We start from the raw sequence: 24,346 nt of genomic DNA on the forward strand, positions 1-24,346 counted from the left end.
TCCCTTTTCTATTTTGTAATTTGTAATGCATACTAAGCTTTTATTAGTTTTCTTGTTACAAAATACGTTATTAGTAACCCCATTCACATTTATAACCTTTTATACAAAGTATATAAAAACAGGTAATGACAGAGTTTTCATGTCTGATATATAAATATATTAAAGTAGTTTTAATATAGTAGAAAATTTTCGAGCTTTAGCAAGCTTTAATTGAATTATAATTGAGCGTAGATAAACATATACGGAGTAAATGGACTTAAATAAGTTGCTCACATGTATTATCTAGTCAAACATTATGTTGTCCAAACTTTATTTATTTATTTGACAAGGGTAAGACTTTTGTTTGAGCTTGTTTGTTACTTAATAAACAGATTTTAGAGAGAAGAGAGAAGAGAGAAGAGAGAAAGAGAGGTGGTACCAATGCTTGAAACCTGGACCTAGACTTCAGAGGTTTCATTCTCTTACCACTTGTCCAGACAGAGTTGGTTCGCGAGTGGTTTATGAACATATCAGTTCATTTACACCCCCTACTTCAATATATGCACTTCTCAAAATTTAATTTAGCAAACCAATTTTAGCTCAATACTAAATAAATGTAAATCAATCTAAGGCGATTTGAACTAACAAGATAATGTAACAAGTTTTGGGATAAGTCGAAGAAAACAAGTTATAAATATGCATGTTACAAGTTTAGTTTAATGTTCAATAATAAGAATCAGCGGATAGCACGAGGGAAAGGAACAATTCTATCATACACAAAACAAAACAAGTTCTACACAAAACAAGGGCATTACTAATCAACCGCAGAAGTAGCTGTCACAGTTTCTTATATACACAAGACAAATTTACATACAACCCCTATCCTCCTAAAAAATTCTATCATACACCGCGGCAAAAAAAAAAAAAAAAAAAAAAAAAAAAAATTTAATCAACTTACACCTTCTCCAATATGCTATACAATTGTTGATTAAACTCGTCATTGCATCAAAATCCAAACATGGAAAATCAGCCTGATGGCTCTAAGCCGTGCCATGGCTAGCACTTGCAGGAAACCCAGGGCCAACTATTACACAAAAATGGCCCATAATATCATACAATTTAACCAAGTGCCAACAACTAACTGGCAGCCCGAGTGAGTCCTATTGAGGGTTCTTTGGAACCATAAACCAACTGGCCAAAAATAAGTGCTCTTATTTGGCTGCATACCAATTTTGAGCACACTTGGCGTCAACAGCAAGCTCAACTGTGAGAAGGTTTCTACCATTAAAAGGTTTGGACATGCATTCAACTACCAGAGCCTTTGCTTCTTCTGCTGATTCTGAAGGCCCCTCTAATATCACTTCATCATGAACCTGCTTTCAGAAAACATTATGAATTGTAAGCCTACGCAATTTCTAAAACAGTATGAATTGTTCATCACATAAAGGCCTGTTTGAGGTTGAAACACAAATTGGTGCAATGATTTGTATCCAACATATTCATGAAATAAGTAGCAACTTTCAACACATTGGAATAACGACAATCTTGTGAACATATTGAAAACAGCATTTATATACATTCCACTTAAACTCTGATGGAACTTCTAAAAACAGCATATTATATAATGATCCAGTGCTATCACATTTATTTGCAAAATCATCACTTACTGTTGTAACATTACTCCATAGTAAGGTACCATAATGAGGTAATAATGCCATAATAAGGCTAGATATTATGGCAGGAGTGGTTACCACTTACAAAGATGAAGAGATGTAAGGAGGTGGTTGTATAAATAGATTGTGAATGTAATAATTTTGTAACATTAGTCCTACTCTCCTGTCTCTATCATAGATAATTTAAACATATTACTATGTACAAGTATTTATACTGTTTATTTGAGCCAAAAGGTGTCACTTCTTTCATTAGATTGACGGTTGAAGCTTGCCATAAGTACAATGTAATAATGACATTTCCTTATCTTGTGTAATGAATTATTTTAGATGAAGAATCCACATGGCACTATGGCAGCCTTGTCAAAGGCTACACCTTTTAAAGAGAGTAGATATGATGAATCATATTACAGATCATTTTTTTCACTTACTTTTCAAAAACTGTTTACCATGTTCCAACCTAAGGAAAGAAGGCACGTTTCATAGTCAATTCCAATGGACAAAATTTTTTTGGCAGCCCAAAGCGTCATTTTATATGGACGATTGTGAAAACATTGAAGATTTGCAAAGTTGCAATAATTGCTCTAGCTCAATTCTTAGATCACATGGAACTTCCGAGGCATAGTCACCAAGGCCCCTAGTCTCTAAAACATTGAGAATTCACTAAAAATCAGTTTGAAACAGTAGAAAGCTGAAAGTATCAGTTCAACCACTAAAAATAATTTCACTCTAGTTAAATCTAGAGAAGAGAACAGGACCTAACAGGGAGATGTTTATAAAAATGATATGATATATACAAACCTAAGGGCTACATAAAAGGAATTAAAAGTGCAAACATTAAGCTAAGTCGAACATTGATTACATTCATCCAAACGCGATATATCTACTAAGAAAATTTAACGCCAATTTACATGTAATAAACGCTTATATGCAGGCAGTACTTCAATGCAGCCCTAAGCAGTGCAAGTTTTAGATAAATGAACAAGTGTTGAATGATTGTCATTGGAGGAAGTGATAAATTATCATTCTAGAAGTACAAGCTCAAAATAAGGGTGGGAAAAAGTATACTTTTTTTTTCTCAGTTGTTGGTCTAACCTACTCTATATATTGTACTTATTCCTTGTTTAAACCACATTATTTATCCGTTGAGTATAAAGTGGGATAGATATTTATTTAATGAGGTTGAGGGTTCAAGCAATACAAAACTACAGAAGTGTACCCATATCATTAGAGGACGCCCTATGGAAAAAATTGTATGAGACACTCATTGCATTGACAGTGAAATAAATAACTTCCTGCCAACATGCATCAATTACTGAATACTACTCCCTATGTTTTAAAGGTTAAGGTTAATTGTATTTGGGTTAAGGTTAGTTTTCTATCCTATAAATACAGTAATTGTTTCCACTTTCCTTTTTACTTGCTTCATACTGGGTTGGGGATTTGAGTAGTTAGAATATAATTGGGACTCTAATGTAAAAATAGAGCCATGCTTTTATCATTCTAAGTGAATGCACTCTAAAACATCAATTACTTAGTAGCAACAAATAAAAAAGACTATAATTATAACACGTCAAACATTCGAAGCCAGAGAAAGTACTTCCTCTGTTCTGCTTTATTTGCAACATTGGAAATTTGCACTATTCACATTCTCTCATTTGACCACCTTTATGTTTTACATGTTAGGAAAAACAAAGTCATATGGAATCTTGATAAATTCGTCTCAATTATATTTTTTTACTTCTCATTTGACCACCTCCTGACGTTTTTTTATATTTTCACTAATATAGAGGGTTAAAATTATGCATTGGCACGCATGAAAGTCAAAATTATGCAACTAAAAGAGAACGGAGGAAGAATTAAAAAGATTAGAAACTGAAATCTAGAGGGATAGCAAATTTGATGGTTTTGACAACTCTAACGGGAATACGGGATGGAGCAAGAAAAATGCAGACCAACAGAGAAAAAAAAAAAAAAAAAAAAAAGCGAGGAGAAAGTGAAATAAAAAGTTAAGAAAACCAACTGAACCTGCAAAAGCAGCTTCCAACCAAGCTCTTTCAGACGATTATTTGTATCTATTTCCAGCATGGCACACATGGCAACATCGGCGGCACTTCCCTGCATAGATCATTTAGATAAGGTTTAAAAAAAAAAAAAACTAAATCATTATCAACAGCAGATGGATGGGATCACATGAGAAACAAATAAATTAACATACAAGTAAAGCACGGAGAAAAGAACCTGCACTGGCGTGTTGATTGCAGCACGTTCAATGTGACTCCTTTGTGGGGGTGAAGCATGAGCCATTGAAGGGAAGCGACGAGCTCTCCCTAGCAGGGTGTGAACACAACCACGTTTTGCAGCTTCTTTCTTCCGTGCTTCTTGCCATTTCAGAACCTCCTGGCGTTCTTTATACCACAAATCAACTGTTTCCTTCGCTTCTTTAACAGAAACCTAGAGCAGGTGAGCACAGTTACTAAATTAGAATCACTTTCAAGTTTGGGCACCAGGCATAGTTCAAAACTAGTCAGTTGCAACAGAAAAAAGGGCATATTTTGAACCTAGTCAATTTGCTACAGACAACTTAGATATCAAATTTTAAGGAACATTCTTATAATTAAAACAAATGATTATACTTTGTCCCGATATACTTGCCCCATTTTCCAATCAGGGGAGTCCCAATTTACTTGCCTTTCAAAAAAAAAAAACTCTACAATTTTTCTCTTGGGTCCCACTCTCAGCCACCCTATTTTTTACCCTCTACTTTATCCCTTGCATAAAATCTTGTGCAAAACTGCACATGGCTACGAGAAAAATAAATTGAGAAAGAGAGAAGCTAGAAAATATACCTTCCAGTCTTTAGCAAGACCCATGGGAGTTTTCCCATATGCAATGGAAAAGTTCAGCATTTTAGCTTTCCTTCTTTCAGAACCAAAAGCATCCTGAAACAACATTTGTAGAATTAATCAGAACTCTGAGGTAACCTACATAGAAATTCATAAAGAACACAGATAAGGCCCACTTTAACAAGGTTAGTGCCTAAATTAGGGAGACTGTTTCGTATAAAAGTAAGGGCAAGCAAAGTTGGCTATCCCAAGTAACTAAAAACATGAGTTAACCCAACTGTAAATCTGGAATACACAATAATTAAAGAGAGCAAAGCAGTGATTCCAGATAAGTAGTCCAACAGTAACATTTCTTAAATAAGAAAATACTCTTATCCTAAAATAAAGGTTGGAATTTAATGTACCTTGAGTAAAGGAACAGGAGGCTTTTCTTCTCCAGGTTGAGGATGCCATTCAAGAATTACTTCTTCCCGTTGAACAGCTTCCCGGATATATGGATACATATTCATAGCAGTTCTTGAATGGAAATCTCCACCAGCTTCAAATGCTTCCTTCATACTCTTACAATTAGCAAGGTGTGCAAGAATCCTAAGTTCCAGCTGTTCCAAGGGAAGCAAGATTAATGCTATATCAAAACTTGGAAATTTCAGTAGTATCAAAACATCTAAATAAAATATACTTGTATATAATAAATAAAACAAAATCAAAATACAGTAATCCAACCTGCCCATAATCTGCAACAATAAGGGAGTTTCCAGGGGAAGCGACAAATGCTTGGCGGATCTTATATCTGTCTTTCTCTAAAGCAGGTTGATTCTGATGGATGGCAAACAAATTCACGATAATTTCAAAATACTTAACAGAAAAGATTTGGCTTCAGTTATAGTATAGACACTACCTAGCAAAATTGAGATATGCAGCATGTTCCAAACTATACAATGAAAAGTTGAAACTATATTTACAGAACAGTAAAGAAATATCAATGCTATTCAACGCAAAAATATCTAATAGAGTTTTTGGTAACTGCTAATTGGACAAGCAATTACTTCACAACATGGCTAAAAATATTCTCCCTAAAATATTCTACATTTCTCCAGAAAATTTATATAACATCATATGAAAAATGAGTACCTGTAAATTTGGCCTCCTAGCAGACAAGCGGCCGGTTTCTGTATTTATATTTAAGGAGCAATGGATGCGGCCATTCTTCCCTGACACATGACTTCCCTGAGATGCAGAGCACAAATGTTCAGACGTGATCCACAGACCTTGAATTAAAAATGGCCAATTTATTTCATAAAATACATTCAGATATTATTAGTGACTAGCTCTCATAGTCCTAAATCCTTTACAACTCACAAGAATTTCGAATAAAGGGAAGGTCTATGAGACTATGACCTGTTACTGTTCTACAAACAGCTAATGAGCAACTCATGTTTAATCAATCTTGCCTGTCAGATTTATGACATCCTTTGTTTTACCTTAGCACACTCAGACAACTGGAGAATAATAAAAGTTTGACGGTCCCTAGGCTGATAAAAATCACATTCAACTCCAAAAGTTGATTCCCGGGTTTTAAAGCTAGAAATATACTGGTCCAATTACTTGTACAATTTATTTAATTATATAATATTGTCAATTACTAAAAAAACAGAAATAGCTTCAAAGCAGAATAGTGCAACTGGACTTCATAAGTTTCCAGTCCCAACTGAACATATCCAACTTTATTTTGATCATATAAAGTCAAGGGAGTAAGATTTCATACTTAAGCTCTTCTAGATAAAGTAGGCTTAAATTGACACACTAGCTTCCATGCAGAGTTTTAGGAGAATTATATAGGGAATATGGGTAGGGTACTAGGGTGGTTCGTTGAAGTGTTGAATATTATGATGTGAGATAAGAGAAATAATAAATAATGTTGGACTGGAGAGCATGAGGAGAGATAAATAATTTATAAAGTAATAGTGGAGACAAAAAGAGACAAATATATGTGGGTTTTTTTTTTTTTTTTTTTTTTTTTTTTGCACAGACATATATATGATTTAATTGGTATAATATTTTCAAAGAAGAGAAAGTGTGTCATTTTACAAACAAAAATAAATTAATTAATTAAAATTGGAGGTTCGAGGAAAGTGTCATTAAAAAAACGGACGAGAGGTATCAAATAATGAGGCCCACGCCATGGTTAGAAAGCAATATATTGTCTTATAAAAGCCCTATTACTGGCCCAAACTTCAAGTTAAATTCATTTCTGCACAAATACATTGTTTCTTAAAAGCTTGCATGTAACAGTTAAGTGATGAGCTTCTTGCAAGAAATAAAAGGAGCATTCTCTATATTTATTCCAATGTCTGACAATTCCTTCATACTTACAAAGGCAGACACATAAGAAAGTATGAAAGTATGCAGGGGGGGGGGGGATTCTGTATGTATGTATACCTGCAAAGGCAGAATGAAATTGGATATTAACGAATCAATGGAGCAAACTTCACACAAAGAGGCAATAGCATGGCAGGCCTCCATTCCTTCCTGCCCTCCTCCAAAAGCAGCATAAGCAGTTCCATAAGCAGAAATGTCGACATCTTTTTTTTCCGAGTTTGGTAGATCGTCATTTAATGGATCTTCAACATTATCACTTGAAAAATCATATTCTGCAGAGACCTTCCCAGCAATAGCTTTTAAGGCATCTCCACTAACAGAAGGCCAACCACTTGCCGTATAAAAGTCAGTTTGTAAACTAGAACCAATTTTATGCAATGTAATGTCACAATATTTTTTAGGAGTCTTCTTTCCATCTTCAATTACATTTTCAGTATTCGGGACTTTGAACTTTTTCTCTGTAGGGAGAAACTCATTATGGTTCTTCCTGTAAAAACAGCAAGAAAGTAAGCCTCTGCAGGTTATGTGTGCTTTTGTAAGATAATCAAAGCCCCTAATTCCTCGCAACAAGATCATTACAGTTATATTACAAAAAACCAGCACATACTTTAAGTTTAAAAAAATTTATTCAATGACAATCTTCTTTATCATTAACAAGCAAGAAATAGTGAAAACAGCATCAGTTTTAACCAAGAAAAAAGAGAATACAAGACCCACCAAGTAAATATCACCATATATACAAGATCATCAGAGCAGTACAGATTTGGGAAAACAGCATCAGTTTTAACCAAGAAAAAAGAGAATACAAGACCCACCAAGTAAATATCACCATATATACAAGATCATCAGAGCAGTACAGGTTTGAGGATTGTGAAACATGATAATTCTTCTCCAATAACATATTTTCTCCTATGATCCCATTAGCACTTAAATGGCCAAAAGTCTGGATCCAAATACTAGTTCATCTTTTTTCTATCTACAACTTAATGAGGCTTGTTTGTTTCTTCACTATTACAATTGTACAGTATATATGGAGCATGTTCATGCAATTTGGTCCTTTGGCAATTACTTGGAGATTCTGGACAGAACAAAAATGGAGTTGTTGGAGGCTTAAAAAAGAGGTTATTTAACTAAAAGAAATTGCAATACAATGTGTCCTGCCAGCCAACTCTTACTTCCATCGGCAATATGGCTGAATCAGCGGGAAAAAGGAGGTGTCCTTAAAATTAAGGGAAGATGCACAGAGCATTCTAATTTTTTCGGACACCAATACTTAGAAAATACAAATAAATTTCAGATATACCCAGGTAAAGGAAATAAAGAAGGGAAAATATATTAAAACCGGTTATTTCTACACATTGGTCCCACTGAAATGCTAGCTATTGCAAAGGCACCCACCAGAGTTCCAGACAATAGTTGCTATATGTAGGAAAGATATTTAACCCCAACATCTAAGAAAGGAATATGTTTATCTTATCTTAACATAGATCTAAAGCATTGAGTGCTTTCCAGACACAATCTAATTAAAGAACGTTGATGGAATACCAATATAACGGGAGTGTGTATAGGCTTCAAATGAAAGAATGTCTCCCAATATAGAGTACAATGTACTTATATAACAAAAAAGAATTTGGATCACACAACATCAGAGTAGCTTGAAGAATCCCTCAGACCTTGGTGTATCATTGATTTTTTTTTTTTTTAACACTTTTCAGATAAAACCCAAGATTCAAGAACAAATGCCTCTATTATAAATTATCAAAAAAAAAAAAAAAAAAAAAAAAAAAAAAAAAACCACATTTATGGTACAAACTTGGTGTTGACTATGACGGCAAGCAAATTCATTTACATCAGGACTTTCCAGTAGGCGGGGCGGGGGGGGGGGGGGGGGGCAAAAGGCTTATAGCATTCTGTCAACCTACACGCAACATCGACTGGATCTCAACACCCTTTTCACACAAAAAAAGGATGAATAAAAAAACTATTAGACAAGCTTATGATACCAAAAAAAATACCTGTTGCATATTCCACCAAAAAGGAGTGTTCTCAATTGTGCATCACTACCTACATTCATATATCTAGCATCAGGGCAATGCTTAGAAGTCCAGTTCCGAAAACGATCAGCAGCAACTTGTTGTTGAGCAATAGCCACCTTCTCCACCTCTGAGAGATATGCTCGATCTACTAGCATACCTTCTGTTTCCATTTGCACGAGAAGTCTGCCAAAGGGCTGCCAATAGTTTTGATAGAAATTAAGCATATTCCCCCTATATTTACCCTCCATAATCCATGGCATTTTTGATAACTTGGATTTCAAGCTCTCATACAGCTTTAAAGTACTAATGGAATCTAAAGAAGAATAGCATATCCATGGTAGCCTTTCTTCCCGTTGCAGCTCTTCAACTGAAGGAAGAGAGACAGTTTTACCCAGGGATCCATCTTTCTTTGCCTTTCTCTTGCCAAATATGGCTTTCATTGAAATTTTTCCCATCAGATCTTTTTCTTGGCACATAGTACTCTCAGACATTACATCTGGATTACCTGTTAATGCTTCAAGAGAGTAACCACCATCTGCTCGTCTAGAAGAATCCCATAATCGTGCCATGTGCATTGTATCAGCATGGAACCCAGAAGGTTTAATCCCATAGTTTTCTACAACATGGCAATCAAAGCTGTAATTGTGCCACACCTACACAAGTAGCTAAAAATCAGTCAAAATACATAAAAAAGATGGACTAGGTAGGTATCAAAGTAAAGCATAAGGAAACTACTATCTACTTTATGTCAATCAAATACATACTACAAAACATTCTTAACCTTTTGATTTTCCATCCTTCATTTTCTCCGAGACAGAAGACTTGTTATCCAAAATTATGCAAGAAATAGGACTTCTAAAAATGAATGGATAAAGAGTAAGACTACATGGTCAAGCCAAATAAAAATTTGTGTAAATAAGATGGAACATATATATCCCCTAGTTAAAAACAGCAACATAACCAGTTGCCAAATACTATGCTTGCAGATCTGCATAAGATGATACCAAAATGTGTCTGTAAAAATTCTAATACCATCAATTTGTTGACAGGCATTGATAATGAACAAACAGGTCAGCAATACAGTGACATGATTTGCTTCAAACCCCACTAATGTGCAGACAGAGTATCAGACAAATGTACAAGAATTTTAGTGTCATGGCTTCAAAAATCTTTTTGGCGTGACAAAATGCCATACTAATTGATCTAGAATTCGCAAGGAAATACTCACCTTTTTTATTGATGAGTCTTCAAAGAATGGAGCAAATTCAGCTAAAATATCATTGCCGCCACCATCTAGCACATCTACCCATATGCAAGTTTTCCCATTACCATAATCTGCTTTTTCACCAGAATAAATACTGAAGCATATTATCTCCCCATGATCTACAGGTGTCTCCTGCTTCACGTCAATCTTGGACACCTATCATGATACAAATGTATATTAATTAATATAACCAACATGAAGAATTCAGCTCAAAACTTATATATACTGCACATAGACAACAATTAAGACTGAAACGTTGTATTATTTTCCAGCATAATATTTTCCCTTTAACGTAATTTTCGTATCAAAAATTAATTTGTTTCAATGCCTCGTAGACCATAACCTTGCAAGTAATAGGTAAACTTCCCCTGTTCTTAACAGGAATACCCAGCAGGCCAGCATCCTAATAAACTAAAGTGATAACATAAAAAAAAAAAAACAAAAAAACACTTCCATAGCAATACTTCCCCCCACCCCTCTATTCCCCAAAAATAAAGTTTCAATAGCAGCAAACATGCCTCGGTATCACATGCATGTACGTGATGTCTATACTCATGTGTAAGCTTATGCACAACTTTCCTAGCAACGGTGACGTTATCAACTACAAGAACTTTGTCAAAGATGCTGCAGAGCCTCATTTGAAGTTTTAGTTGATCATCCGTTTGTGCACCATCAAGAATATCAAGCTCAGAAAACTTCTCATGTACACCGTTTATTCCCTGATTTAATGAGCTTTCGTCCAATTCTTTCGCTGATGATGCGCCATTGGCAGACAAAGTCTTTTTAGACTTCTTGGCAGTTTTTTTGCTCTCTGTAGCAGACTTCAGGCTCACATCATTCCTTTCATCAGATAAAAGTTCACCAGCTACATCTTTTCGTGATGATAAGCCATTAGCATAAAGGGCTCTTCTAGCAACATCTGTCCAGGATTAGGCAAACTGTTATATCATGAGTCCATTGCTCTACTTGGGAACAACAAAATCACAATAGAGACTGAAACACAAATAACAAAAAGTAGAAGATCATATACCATCAACTTCATGCAGTGCTTCACCAAATGTCTCCTGAAGTTGTTCTAAGCCTGCTTCTATATCAACAGTTGTGGTTGCAAAACGTGGGGAGCTTGTAGCAGAAGTAATACCAGTAAACCCAGGAATCCCATTCAAGTTATCACTTGTTAAGTTATGACCGCGATTTTCTGTGGCTTCCTTGGATGGTAATAATTCTAGTTCCATCACACCATGCCTAAAGCCCATTTTACTCTTCTTCACCTTAAAAGTCTCTTGAGCCCAAACAGTTTTGTCAGTGTGTCTCGACACTCTTGGTTGGGCAGACTCTCCAGATCTCCATTGCCTCACAAACGTCCCTGCATCAAGAGAAACAGGAAGTGATCAGATCAGCATCCATAGAGTTTACAACTTTATATCACAGTATGACAAAAAATCTCTGTTCCAAAAAGGGCACTGGGTAAAAACCAAGCACAACTTAGAAACTGCTTTCTTTCATTTTCAGTGCGAAAATCTCAAAGACCCTTGTTTTGGTTTTAAACAAATTGGAATTAAGTTAAAGAGGAATTATTTGTAAAAAGGAAGCACAACCAATGCATTTTCTTCTTTCAAAAGGCACTTCCTTAATGGCTTTTTCAAATAACTTTAATAATTTTGAAAACAATATGTTAAGAAATTATTCTAAAAATCCCTATACGAAATTGTATGTCTCCTAGATTCAAAATTTACACACTTTGGTCACTAATGTCTGAAATAACATTCAATTGCAATACAGAAGTATATTCATTCTATTAATTTTACAAAAATAATTTATACAAGTATAATTATAATTCACACATAAAACAATATGGGTTGTGAGCAAAAGTCACCACAGGGAGGCACTGTTCTCATAACCACCAAACTGCAATAATTATAATTAACCTCCCTGAAATCCTATTTCAACTTCTCATAGTCACCCTTTGACATATTTGTCTATTTTATGCTAACAGATTCCCAGTTTTGTGGTGATATCCTATGATGAAGGTATTGAATCCAAATCAATGGAGAAGAGTACAATTATCTTCCTTGAATCACATGAAACAGAATCAGGGCATTATGAATTTATGATAACGAATATATGCATCTTGCAAGCAAGGAAGACGATGAGTCGTAGAAGAAAGGTCGGAGTCAATGCTAAAGAGAGCCTTTTAGTAAAGAGCCCATCATCTAAAAGCATTAAAAGTACAACTATAACAAGAAACTGAAAGAAAGAAAAAAAATAAAAAATAAAAAATAAAATAAAAAGGGTGTTCTTCAAAAAAACAACCTATAAAAGTGAAAGTGGCATTCTCTACCGGCAAAATAAAGTATATAACAAAGACAACGAATGCACACCATTATATCTGGTTGAATTAGCATGTTGCCCTGTAGAAAACATTGGTTCAGGCTGTCGTAGCTGCACAACTTTGAACAATTCATCATCATGTGAAATCCCATATTGACTCTGAAGACGATGAAACTCCTTCCTGTAAGCTAACAAAAGCACATCTAAGCAACAGACATGATATAGAAGAATACTACACTATACAACTCTTTCTACTAAGTTAGGAAACTTTTTTTTTATGGCTATGTTGGAGAACTGTGATAGCAATATTAATTTAGTATTTAGGTAATAGCAAAACCAAACAAAAATTAATTAAATAGTCAAGTAGGAGCTTCTTCTAGAGCAAAGGGGCTCCACTAAAAGAAAAAAAAATACCCTTTTTTCTAGTTAAGAAACCCTTTATCAGTTAGGCATCACCAAGCACTGGCGCACTGCATCTATCACTCAAGAAATAGAGATAATTCTTCTAGCAGAAGAATCCTGTTTCGCTCAACCAGAGGTGGCAATGAATTAGAATGCAAGCTGGAATATCCTCACTCTAATTTGTGTCAAAATTTCAAGGAATAACCTCCCACCCTACTCTATTAACACTATCCTAACCCTTCCAAATATGACACATTCCATTCTACAGTAAATCTAAATCAACACCAATTCAATTGATGTGTCAAAATTACAACTCTTCCATTCATTGGATACTTTTATTTTCCCAATATCCTTCCAATAAATATTGGTGTCGGCTAAACCAAGAAGTCTGTGTCACCAATGGACAAGTATCATGTCTCTTTAATATGGTTCTTTTCACTAAATGAAACCAATATATTCATTCTACCTCAAAAATGTACCAAATTAGAAAGTGCAAGGCTCATTAAGCATTGGCATCCCCTTTTTAACAACATTAGTCATCAATCAAAAATTACCACCAATGTATATCATACTCCACCCATAGCTTCAACACCACCACTTCGATTCCACCATGAATTTACACCGCCCATTTCAGCCTTTAGATTCCACCCTATCATCTCCTATTCTCCTCCCCCTCCCTACCCACCAAATAAAATTTATTTTTGAACTAATGCTGATTGACATCAAAGCTTTTTTTTTTTTTCAGTTTTCTTATCTTTAAGCATGCTTATCTCATTCAATCTTGCTAAAAATTATATAAAAAAAAAAAAATACTCGATTATAAAAAGTACTCCAATTAATAGCTACAGTATGTTGGTAGCCTTGGTACCTGAGCAATGCATATAGTATGAAACAAGCATAGAACCCCATTAAAATAATAGAACAATGCAACCCAAATTTGAAATTAAAAGGAAAAAAAACTTTCAACATAAAATACCCATAAAATAACAACTCTAAAAATACCCACAAAAATAACAACTCTAAATTTCTAAAACACCCACAAAAAATTTAGAACATAAAGTAACATTGTAAACAAAATTTTAAAATAAATAAATAAATAGAGGGGGTAAGAAGAAACTGACCATTTATGAGCAGCTTTAGAGCAGAAAAAGCGAGGACGAAGAGAAGCCGCCATAGAAGAGGAAGAAGAAAGAGAATGAGGGCAAACCCAGAAAAGAGGAGGAGAATAAGCAGCCCTAAAAGGGGAAGAAACCGCCATAGCTAAAGCTTCAGAAGCTCTGCAAAGCTTATGGCTTTTGCTAATAGTACAACCCGCCGTTTTGTAGCTGATAATTTATAAAAAGGGGTCAAATTTATTTTCACAAATTGAAGAAATTTGAAGGTGAATAAATTTTGAGGTGGAGGGTTTTTGGAGGGTTTTGAAGAGGTGGGATTTTGTCAAGAGTTCATGGCGAAACAAAGGAGGCAAAAAGAGGAGAGAGATAATTTGGGTATGATTGAATCAATTAAGGGTTAGCCTAAAACCCTTTCAACTGTAAAAATAAAAAAGAGGAAGTTGAAATTATTCAATTTGTGCACTTACCCAATTCAACGGGAAACATGTGATTTTTGTAAGAGTACTTTGTAATTTTGTATGGTCCATTGATAGTACTGATTTTTATTAAATTAAAATTATTTTTTATCAAATTGAACTTATTTTTGCTGAATTTTAATTATTTAGACTTAACTAAAATCATTTTTACTAAATATTGTATTTTTAAAGTGAAATGAATAGACCTACGTTTAACTTATTATTGCTAAAAATTTTTATTTCACGGATTTTAACTTGTTTTACATGAATTTAAGTCGTGTTCGATATTAGTTCAAAATAAAAATGTTAGGTTTCAATATACATAGTGTCGGCTTATTAAGGTGGAATTAATTGTACTTAGGTTTTGTTTCTTCAATTTATTTTCACTCTTTTATCTAATAATATTAATAAGTTTAGCTAAGATACTAATTCCTCCGTTTCTTTTTAGTTGACACGTTTCTTTAGTCACGTTTGGCAATGCACAAATTCAACTGTTAATATCTTTAATTACTGATTTTAAAAAATTATAAAAAGTTGATATTTAGAAAATATACATCGTGACGAATCTGAAGACCCCACATGACTATAATTTTCATTACGTATGAATCACAAAATACGGTCAAAGGGAAGTGTGTGAATAATGTTAAAGTCAAAACGTGTCAACTAAAAAAAACGGAGGTAGTATTTCATGTAAATAGATGAATAAGTTACAATAAGGTCTAATAGTATTTACTATACGGACTAATAAGGTTATCCTATAAAATATTCCTCAAAAAAAAAAAAAGTTATCCTATAAAATAAGGATGGGTTAATTAGTGCAAATAAGATAAGATAAGATAATATAAAGTTGTTTAATTTTTTTGGGTAGAAATAAGATAGGTTTAATATTACATGGCTTGAGAAAAGGAGGCAAAGGATGGGAGGGAAGTGAAGTCAAAGGTGAAAGGTGTGCTTTTTAAGGGGGCAAACTAAAACCCTTCAACAAATTTATTTGGCAATAATTGTGCAATTATTCAATATTCAATGATTGCAGCAATTACGGATGGAGTATACTCAATATGAAAAAGAGGCAATTTCCAGCATATAGATTTAGGGTTTAAGGTTTAACCAAACGATTTGTTCCGGTAAAAACGAGACACTTACTTTAATTTTTTGTCAATTTCGAGTTCAATTTGAAAAGGGCTAAAATGGGCGCTAAAATCTTAACCGAATAAAATTGAATTAGATTGCAAATTACAATTTATAACAATTTTTTGGCTGCAATTTGCGATTTTTTTTCAAACGGCTGCAATTTGCAAAATATTAAATGCATCAATTTTTATTATTTTTTTTAGGCAATTTTTTCTTTTGGGTAGGTGAGTTATTTTTTTAGGCAAAATCTGAATATTATCTTATTTAAGGCAATATCCGAATATCATCTAATCTAATCTACTGACATAAAAGTACTATAAAACAAAGTACTACCCTTGAGCCCTCACGCACAAACCAGAAAACAAAGTACTCCCGTTAATCTCCCGAAGTCCTGACTCCAACACGAGAGAGAAAGCTTCCTAGACTTATTACGCTCAACAACCATAATCGTCTTTCTTCCCTTTCACCCGAATCAACAGGTTTTTAATGTTTTATTTTCTCCTTTTATTACCTATGTTCGATTATAGTTTGGGCCTGCTAGATCTGGTTATATGATTGTGTTTGATTTAACTTCAATTGAATTGGTTTTATTTTTAATTTTTTTACGTGTAAATATTCTTGAAATTGCCAATTTGCTCCTGCTTGATATGTTTTGATTAAAGTTTTCTCCTTCGTAATACGTTTGTGAATTTATTTTTATTTTATTTTTTTTTTGTGTTTGATTTTAATTATTCGTGGATTGTTGTTAATTGATTTAGTTCTTATATACTCATACTCTGCTGTGATAATATGCTATTGTTCAATATAGATGGATTTAAATATTGTCGAATTGGAGGGTCTTGTTCAATGTAGATGGATTTGAATCATGTCGAATTGGTATGGTCTTGTTCAATAGATGGATTTAAATCATGTCGAATTGGTATGGTCTTGTTCAATAGATGGATTTAAATCACGTCAAATTGGTATGGTCTTGTTCAATTTAGATGGATATAAATCACGTCGAATTGGTATGGTCCTGTTCAATTTAGATGGATTTAAATCATGTAGAATTGGTAGCGTTGTTCAATATACAAGGATTTAAATCATGTCGAATTGGAGGGTCTTGTTCAATTTAGATGGATATAAATCACGTCGAATTGGTATGGTCTTGTTCAATTTAGATGGATATAAATCACGTTGAATTGGTATGGTCTTGTTCAATTTAGATGGATTTAAATTATGTTGAATTGGGATGGTCTTGTTCAATTTAGATATATTGAAATCATGTCGAATTGCTATGGTCTTGTTCAATTTAGGTTGATTTAAATTATGTCGAATTGGTAGGGTTGTTCAATTAAGATGGATTTAACCATTACGAGTATATGCATATACATAATACGGAGTAAGACATTCTTAATTGTGGTGTTTTTACTAATGGTTCAAATTTGTGAAATTACAGGGTGAAACAATAAGACCTAAATAATAATTTTATCGTAATATACTCGCTCAAATAAGAATCAAAATGATAAAATTTTGTATTATTTCTCACTTTTACTCTTCTTTATTTTTATTTATTGCCCTACTTGGTGAGTTGTGATCTTAAGAATTTTGTGATATATCTTAATTGTGTAAATGTTTCTTCTATGAACTTGACACCTACATCTGGTTTTCTTGTGTGCCACAAGAAATTTATAATATCATGAAGCTTGCATATTGCATCTCGTATCTAGTTTGTTAATTTCTGAATGTTTGTGTTGATGCAGTTTGATGGCTGATTGGTCTACATTGCCCTCTGATCTGCTGTATGGAATTGCACTGAAATTGAATTCTATTGAAGACTTTATTCATTTTTCCGCGGTATGTCATTCATGGAATAATGGCTTCTCCTTGGTTAAAACCAAGTGGATTGCAAATAATCTAACAACACCGTGGTTATTGCTACCTGAGCCTAATAATATTAACTCTAGTCAAGAAGAGAACCCTCGATTTGATGAGGGTCATAGGAAAATCTTGAGTATTGGCGAAAATAAGTGTTATAAATTGAAGCTACCAGAAACTTTTGGGGCACGATGTTGGGGTTCTGCATACGGTTGGATAGTGATGCTACACCTTGACAAGCGCATTCAATTATTTAATCCTGTTACTAAAGCTCAATTAAACCTCCCATCTCTACAAACCATGCCAGAACAACCAAGAGAGGACGAACTTCCAGAAGATCCCGATGAAGCTGATGATTGGTTTCAAAAAACTTTTTTGCACAGGTTCATTGTACTAAAGATGCCTCGAAAGGACCATGTTGATCAGGACGAATTTGTTGTAATGGCCATCTATTGGCCTCTTGATCACTTCGCATATGCTCGTCCTAGAGATCAAGCATGGACACCAATATCTACATCATGCACATGTAAGCGTCAAGTTAGTGATGTGTTCATTTGGAATGGATTGCTGCTAATTTTGTATATTGATGGAGCACTAGCATATTGTGATATCAGTGGAACTAATACTTGTAACCATGATGCACCTATACCTGTCAAGGCCAAAGGTTATCTACCCACCCCCAACCACATCTTTGGGAACGTAGTTGAAGGGCTTGGAGAATTATATATGGTGGAGCTAGGTGGTGAGTTGGGTGTAGTTTTACGAGAAAAGCGGGATTTAAGCCATTCAGAAATCGACTATTTTACATGTGGTTTTGAGGTCTATAAACTTAATTACCACACTAAATTATGGGAAAAAGTTGAAGAATTGGGTGATTATTTGTTATTTGTTGGTAATAACACACCCATGTCTATTCATATATCAGATGCTACTAATTGCATCCGGAATGCTATATACTTCACAGATGATGAAGTAGAGTTTTGGGAAATGACAGCGACTCGTGGTCATGATATGGGTGTATTTGACATGACATCACGGGAAGTCAAAAGGATTTATGAAGGCATTGATACAAATTCCAAGTGTTCTCCTCCTATATGGTTTTGGCCCAAGTTTTAGCTCTATTCCTTGTATACATTGTGTACACTAAGTTTTTATTCATTTACCTTGATTGTGTTGTATGATGTTGAATGATTTGGAGAGAAAAATTCAGAAATTCAGCCTGTGAGAGATAAGAAGCTTGTAAGTTTTTAACCTAGTATCCATGAATCAACAAATTCAAGGCACATAACTTGTTATGATAATATGCTATTGTTCAATATAATGGATTTAAATCATGTCGAATTGGATGGTCTTGTTCAATATATAATAGGGATTTAAATCATGTCAAATTAGATGGTCTGATCTTGTTCAATTTAGATGGATTAAAATCATGTCAAATTGGATGGTCTTGTTCAATTTAGATGCATTGAAATCATGTCGGATTGGGATGGTCTTGTACAATTTAGATGGATTGAACTCATGTCAAATTGGTATGGTCTTGTTCAAATGATGGATTTAAATTAAATCATGTCAAATTGGTATAGTCATGGGTTTAATCATTATATACATATATATAACAAATCATTCTTAATTGTGGTGTTTTTACTAGTGGTTCAAATTTGTGAAATTACATGGAGGAACAATAAAAGCTAATAATAATTTCATCGTAATATACTCACTCAAATAAGAATCAAAATAATAAAATTTGTGATTAATTTTCATCAACACATTCAAGACACATATTTAGATGGATTTAATCATTATCCTAATCCCTATCCCTAAACCTATAAAAGCACCGAGTCACAAAAAAGAAATTGCTCCTTATGAATAGTACACTGCCCATATTGCCCCTAAAATTTGACTAAGATTTTCTTATGAATAGTAATCTTCCTGAATTGCCCTGAATATATTTTGCATGTGAAAACACACGTGGTTATAAGCTGGGAGCAATTAACAAACAACACCAATTAATTTAGGACTTGTTTGACATCATTTTTTGTTTTTTGTTTCCTTTTTTTTTAAACTAAAACCAAAAACAGGAAACAAGAAAAAGGTGTTTCACTTTTTTGTTGTCAGTTTTCATATTTGTTATGATTCTAATAAGTTTAAATAATTTTTGATTCATTATGTGACATATATCATATAATTTTATACAATAACAAACCAAAAAATAGAAAACCACAGTAATATCAAACGAACCCTTACATGTGTTATTTAATGTTTTTTCAATAATCTTATGTTAGAGATATCGGAAAATATATGTGTGATATATTTTCCGTAGATATCGTTCAGAGAATAATATATTTAGGATATTTATGTTAAGATATTATTTTGAGAATATATCTTTAGGGTTTATGGTTATGTTAGTATATCTTTAGGAATATTGTTTCCTATCTTATGAGCGTAGGTTTTGTATAAATACTCTACCTATCGATTAATAATAATAAAGCCATTCATTTCTATTTCCTCTCTAATTTGTCATGGTATCAATAAATCTTGGACCGCTCACAAAAAATTCCCCCCCTGCCGGTGGGTTAGAAAATTAAACCCACCGGTGGGATTCAAAATTTTGCTTCCGCTATGCAATATTAATACTCTTTAAATTTTTATTTTTTTTGGGTTGGTACACATTAATCATATGTGTATGTGAATTTTTTTTTTGGGAGTTTTTTTTTTTTTGTGGGAGTATGTGAGTGGACTTCCTCCACTATAACACATCTTTGGAGATGAAGACATTAAATAGCGTTATGTTTGACGTGATATTTTTAAAAAAAAAAAAAATTCGGCTCTCCTGTGTCGTGAGACAAGATATATTTGGTTCTCCTTGTGCCGTGAGACAAGGTTTGTGAGTTGATTCGAGCATGATTTTGCTCATTTGGATATGAGAGTGTGGTTTACTCTGAAAGACCAATACAACATTTGAGTGTGGTTTACTCTAGAAAAACCAATATTTGATTGGAGTTCGGTTTTGCTCTGGAAAAACCAAAAATTGTTATTTCCAGGTTCGAAAAGAATGACGTTCCTTTTTGATTGATGACTGATGAGTTCGAAAAGATGAACGTTCTCATCGTTGAAAAAGAAGAAACAAAAATTGAAGGAGGCATCACAAGAGTGTGCATCTCGACTTCAACAAAGTGAAAAATTTTCAATCGCAATGTTCGTGTTAATGTCGTTAAGATTGCGGGAGGGTGTTAGAGATATCGGAAAATATATGTGTGATATATTTTCCGTAGATATCATTCAGAGAATAATATATTTAGGATATTTATGTTAAGATATTATTTTGAGAATATATCTTTAGGGTTTATGGTTATGTTAGTATATCTTTAGGAATATTGTTTCCTATCTTATGAGCGTAGGTTTTGTATAAATACTCTACCTATCGATCAATAATAATAAAGCCATTCATTTCTATTTCCTCTCTGATTTGTCATCTTATATAATTTTCACCATCTAGGGTTTAATTTCACTCTATCGTTGATTTAATTGTCAGTTTAGTCAAATTAGGGTTATTCTTAGGTGGATTACTGAATTATTGGCTATAATTTACTGAAATTATGAAAATTTATAACAAGCTTCTCGTGTTTTGTTTAATTTGAACTGTATGTTCGCTAAATTTGCTAGAAGTCTGGTTCAATCAAAGTGTTTCCTGCTGATTTTATGATTCACTCTTTGAATTAAAGGTTTGTCTAATTTGAAAATTTGGGATTAAAAGTGTAATTTGGGGATTTTTCTATCCAAGTTCCAGTCACAATTAAAATGAGTGCCGAGAATAGGGATTCTTCCATACATTTGATATATGCGAAGCTATAAACCAGCCTGAATCTGATAGCTACTTCATACTCACTATAAGTTCTAAACCAGACAGACGACATGTATCATACTATCACATCATTCTTATTGTGTTAAGTGTAAGAAATTCCAATTTGTTACTTCCTCCATCCCTAAATTACATTCCTGGTTTCTATTTTGGGTATTCCAAAATTACATTCCTTCTTTCTATTTAGTAAAATTTTTTTTCCAAATATCCCAAATCAATTCTCTTTTTCTGTTGTATATTTAGGGGCCGTTTGATTGGGGTTAATAATCAAAGGGAATCGGAATGAACTGATATCATTTCCTTTGTTGTTGTTTGTTTGTCACTTTTTTATTCCCTTTACCCATTTTTATTTTTAAGTTCACCCATTTATAGTCTACATTGATTCCCCACCCCCCTAGACTTTCCCATTCCCTTTCCCTAGTCACCATACCCACCACCATCTCGCCGCGGACCCAGTCACCTCGTCGGTGCCCGCCGCACTTCCCCTGTAACACCCTAGAAATTCCTTTCCTTTAAATACCCATTCTACTCTTTTAAAATACGATTTAGGAATAACTAAGACATTACCGCCACCGTGAAAACGGCTAAGGCAATTATCAAAGATAGACAGCGTAAGACTCAAAATTAAAAACCGATTTAAACCAGTCAACCCAAAGTCAACCAAACGAAAATAAAGTTTAAAACCAAACGAACAAGTCAAATAAAATCAAACTACAACTTGGAACCATTAAAGGCCCTTCTTCAAAAACCGTTCCCAAAACCAAACCTTTGTGTTAGTCCACACATAATATATCATAAATAAATAAAGCATTAAACACCTTGTAACCTAATGAAAACTAGTAGGATTCACTCTTCACTCATGCCCCATCATGATCATGCTTCAACACCTGAAAAGTTTATCTTTACTTGTTTCCACTACTCTCCATTAAAAATGGGTCATCATAGGGCCAAGATAAAGACATGGCCAAATACACAAACACACACAATCAGCAAAGCTGAGTACATAAGCGTAAATTAGCCACACTAACATGCTTTTACCTATCAACACACACTTACCTCATTGCACCTGTTCACAAGCACACACACCAATCATCAAAACACAATGACTAGACACTAATTAATTCATTTTGCATTTATTACGCATCGAACGGGTTTCCACCTCCTAACCTCCCCCAAATAAATTTGAGGTTAACTGGCACGGGAGCTAACCGTGCCAGCGACAAAACCACACAAAGGTGGCGGAATTCCTGCGCATAATAATAAATAAAAAGAAAGGAATATACAGTGTCCTGTACTCCATTAGAAGTTATGGTTAAATATAAAACCCCATAACTCCCCCCATTGTTCATACTCAAGGTATATACGTTCCAAGAGTTTTGGTGCGTAATCTCTTTCACTTTACGTTATTTACAGATTATTAGACTTGGTGATGACTCTCAAAGCATAATAAGTTAATCAACAATAATTATTCAATCAAACAAACATACCAATTTAATTCTTGAATAATTAGTGACCACATATTATTTATTGTTGAACCTTTTTTAATTCTACCTCAGTGTCAAAGACACCTTAAACGCATAATGCGCCAAAAATCCTATCCCTCGGTGTTAAAAACACCTTAAGTGCACAAAGGCACCAACATACAATTTATTCCTTGTGTACATAGACACTTATATAGCTCCTTCCTCATGCTTAAAGCATCAATAAAAATTATTTGAACCATAATAAAATTCCTTTTCAATATTCCAAACATAATTAAACATGTAGTTTAATTAATCATGCCTTCTAACATGCCATAAATAAAAATGTGGTTCAAACACAACATGCCCAAAATATAATTTTCCAATCCATAACCAACACAAATAATTCATGCTTCGCAATTCAATCATAAACACCATAAATTCACAATTCCATACATAAACCTTAGCATGATACTACTTGTAATTGATTGAAATCAAACCTAACATTATTCTACATCATCAAAATATGCTAAGTACGCGTACGTACCTTGAGTACGTTATTAAAACTGTCACGACTAGTAGAAATCGCTTACTTCAAAGTCTCCTACACATTAAATCCATAATAGAGTATTAATATCCACTCTAAACAAATTTCCAGCAATATATACTATTTTAAAACCCTTCATAATTTAATTAGAATAAGCTGAAATTATATTTAAAACACCATAAATTAAGTCCCAATTAATGGGTAATTAAAACTTCTTCAAGAAACATAATATCAAGTGTTCTACATAAAATTCCAGCACTTTATTATAATTAAAACTTGCTGTAATTAGGTTTTAAAACACTTAAAACAAAGGCCTACCCTATTATACATCATAATCTTTCAATAAATCACGAATCAAGAACCTAGGGTTTAAAAAATTGGGGCTTTTTAATTAAAAACCAAATCTGAAAATTAATTAACACAATTACAATAACCAAACATCAAAATTAAATCTCCAAACTCATAATTTATAATTAGACTAAAGCATAGATTAGTTTTGGGTAATAAAGATTTGATTTTTAAAAGAAAAAACCTTTTTTTTCTTTCGAGAAACATGGCTGCCGACAGCAGGGGGCCGGCGCCACTGCCGGTGGTCGCCGCTGCTGCCAGCTGGTGCTGGTGGCCGGCGGCCCACCGGTGGTGGTGGTGGCTGCCGGTGGTGGCTGTGCGGGGCAAGAGGGGAAGGGAAGGAGAGAGAAAAAGAAAAAAAAATAAAGAGAAAAGGGAGAGAAGTTTACCTTGGGTTTTCTCCACTCTGGGCAACGTTGAATTGTCTCATAAGAGGGATATTTATACCCCTTCTCTATCTCCCCTTTTACCCTAAACTTTCCTCCTTTAGTTTTTCCTAATCCCTTCCCTACTAAAACTTGTTAAAAATCATAATTTCTTAAAATAAAACCCCAACTTCTATTAATTAATTAATTAGACAACCTTTCCTTTTGTAAAATATTCCCAATTTACATGGGATAAATAATTAAAACATCATAATTAAAATGCTAGAATTATTTAAATACCC

At 33.8% G+C, this 24,346-nt stretch overlaps 2 protein-coding genes across 2 annotated transcripts; one reads left to right on the forward strand and one right to left on the reverse strand.

Moving 5' to 3' along the window:
* Window positions 1–693: 693 nt before the first annotated feature.
* LOC145632319 (DNA polymerase I A, chloroplastic/mitochondrial-like) lies at window positions 694–14,426 on the reverse strand. Its single transcript, XM_081684665.1, has 14 exons — window positions 14,029–14,426; window positions 12,556–12,686; window positions 11,205–11,540; window positions 10,693–11,093; window positions 10,139–10,330; window positions 8,890–9,563; window positions 6,935–7,361; window positions 5,627–5,722; window positions 5,219–5,311; window positions 4,900–5,094; window positions 4,499–4,591; window positions 3,891–4,103; window positions 3,678–3,767; window positions 694–1,352 (listed from the first exon to the last, which is right to left on the reverse strand). The coding sequence occupies exons 1-14, from the start codon at window positions 14,163–14,165 to the stop codon at window positions 1,191–1,193; spliced, it is 3,240 nt and encodes a 1,079-aa protein (XP_081540791.1). The 5' UTR covers window positions 14,166–14,426; the 3' UTR covers window positions 694–1,190.
* Window positions 14,427–15,786: 1,360 nt separating this feature from the next.
* Window positions 15,787–18,817, forward strand: LOC145631101 (putative F-box protein At5g55150). The gene is made up of 2 exons (XM_081683198.1): window positions 15,787–16,087; window positions 17,351–18,817. The coding sequence occupies exon 2, from the start codon at window positions 17,355–17,357 to the stop codon at window positions 18,579–18,581; it is 1,227 nt and encodes a 408-aa protein (XP_081539324.1). The 5' UTR covers window positions 15,787–16,087; window positions 17,351–17,354; the 3' UTR covers window positions 18,582–18,817.
* The last annotated feature ends 5,529 nt before the right edge of the window (window positions 18,818–24,346 follow it).

The sequence above is a fragment of the Chenopodium album genome, chromosome 5 (assembly GCF_948465745.1).
Source record: "Chenopodium album chromosome 5, dcCheAlbu1.1, whole genome shotgun sequence".
Classification (NCBI taxonomy): domain Eukaryota; kingdom Viridiplantae; phylum Streptophyta; class Magnoliopsida; order Caryophyllales; family Amaranthaceae; genus Chenopodium; species Chenopodium album.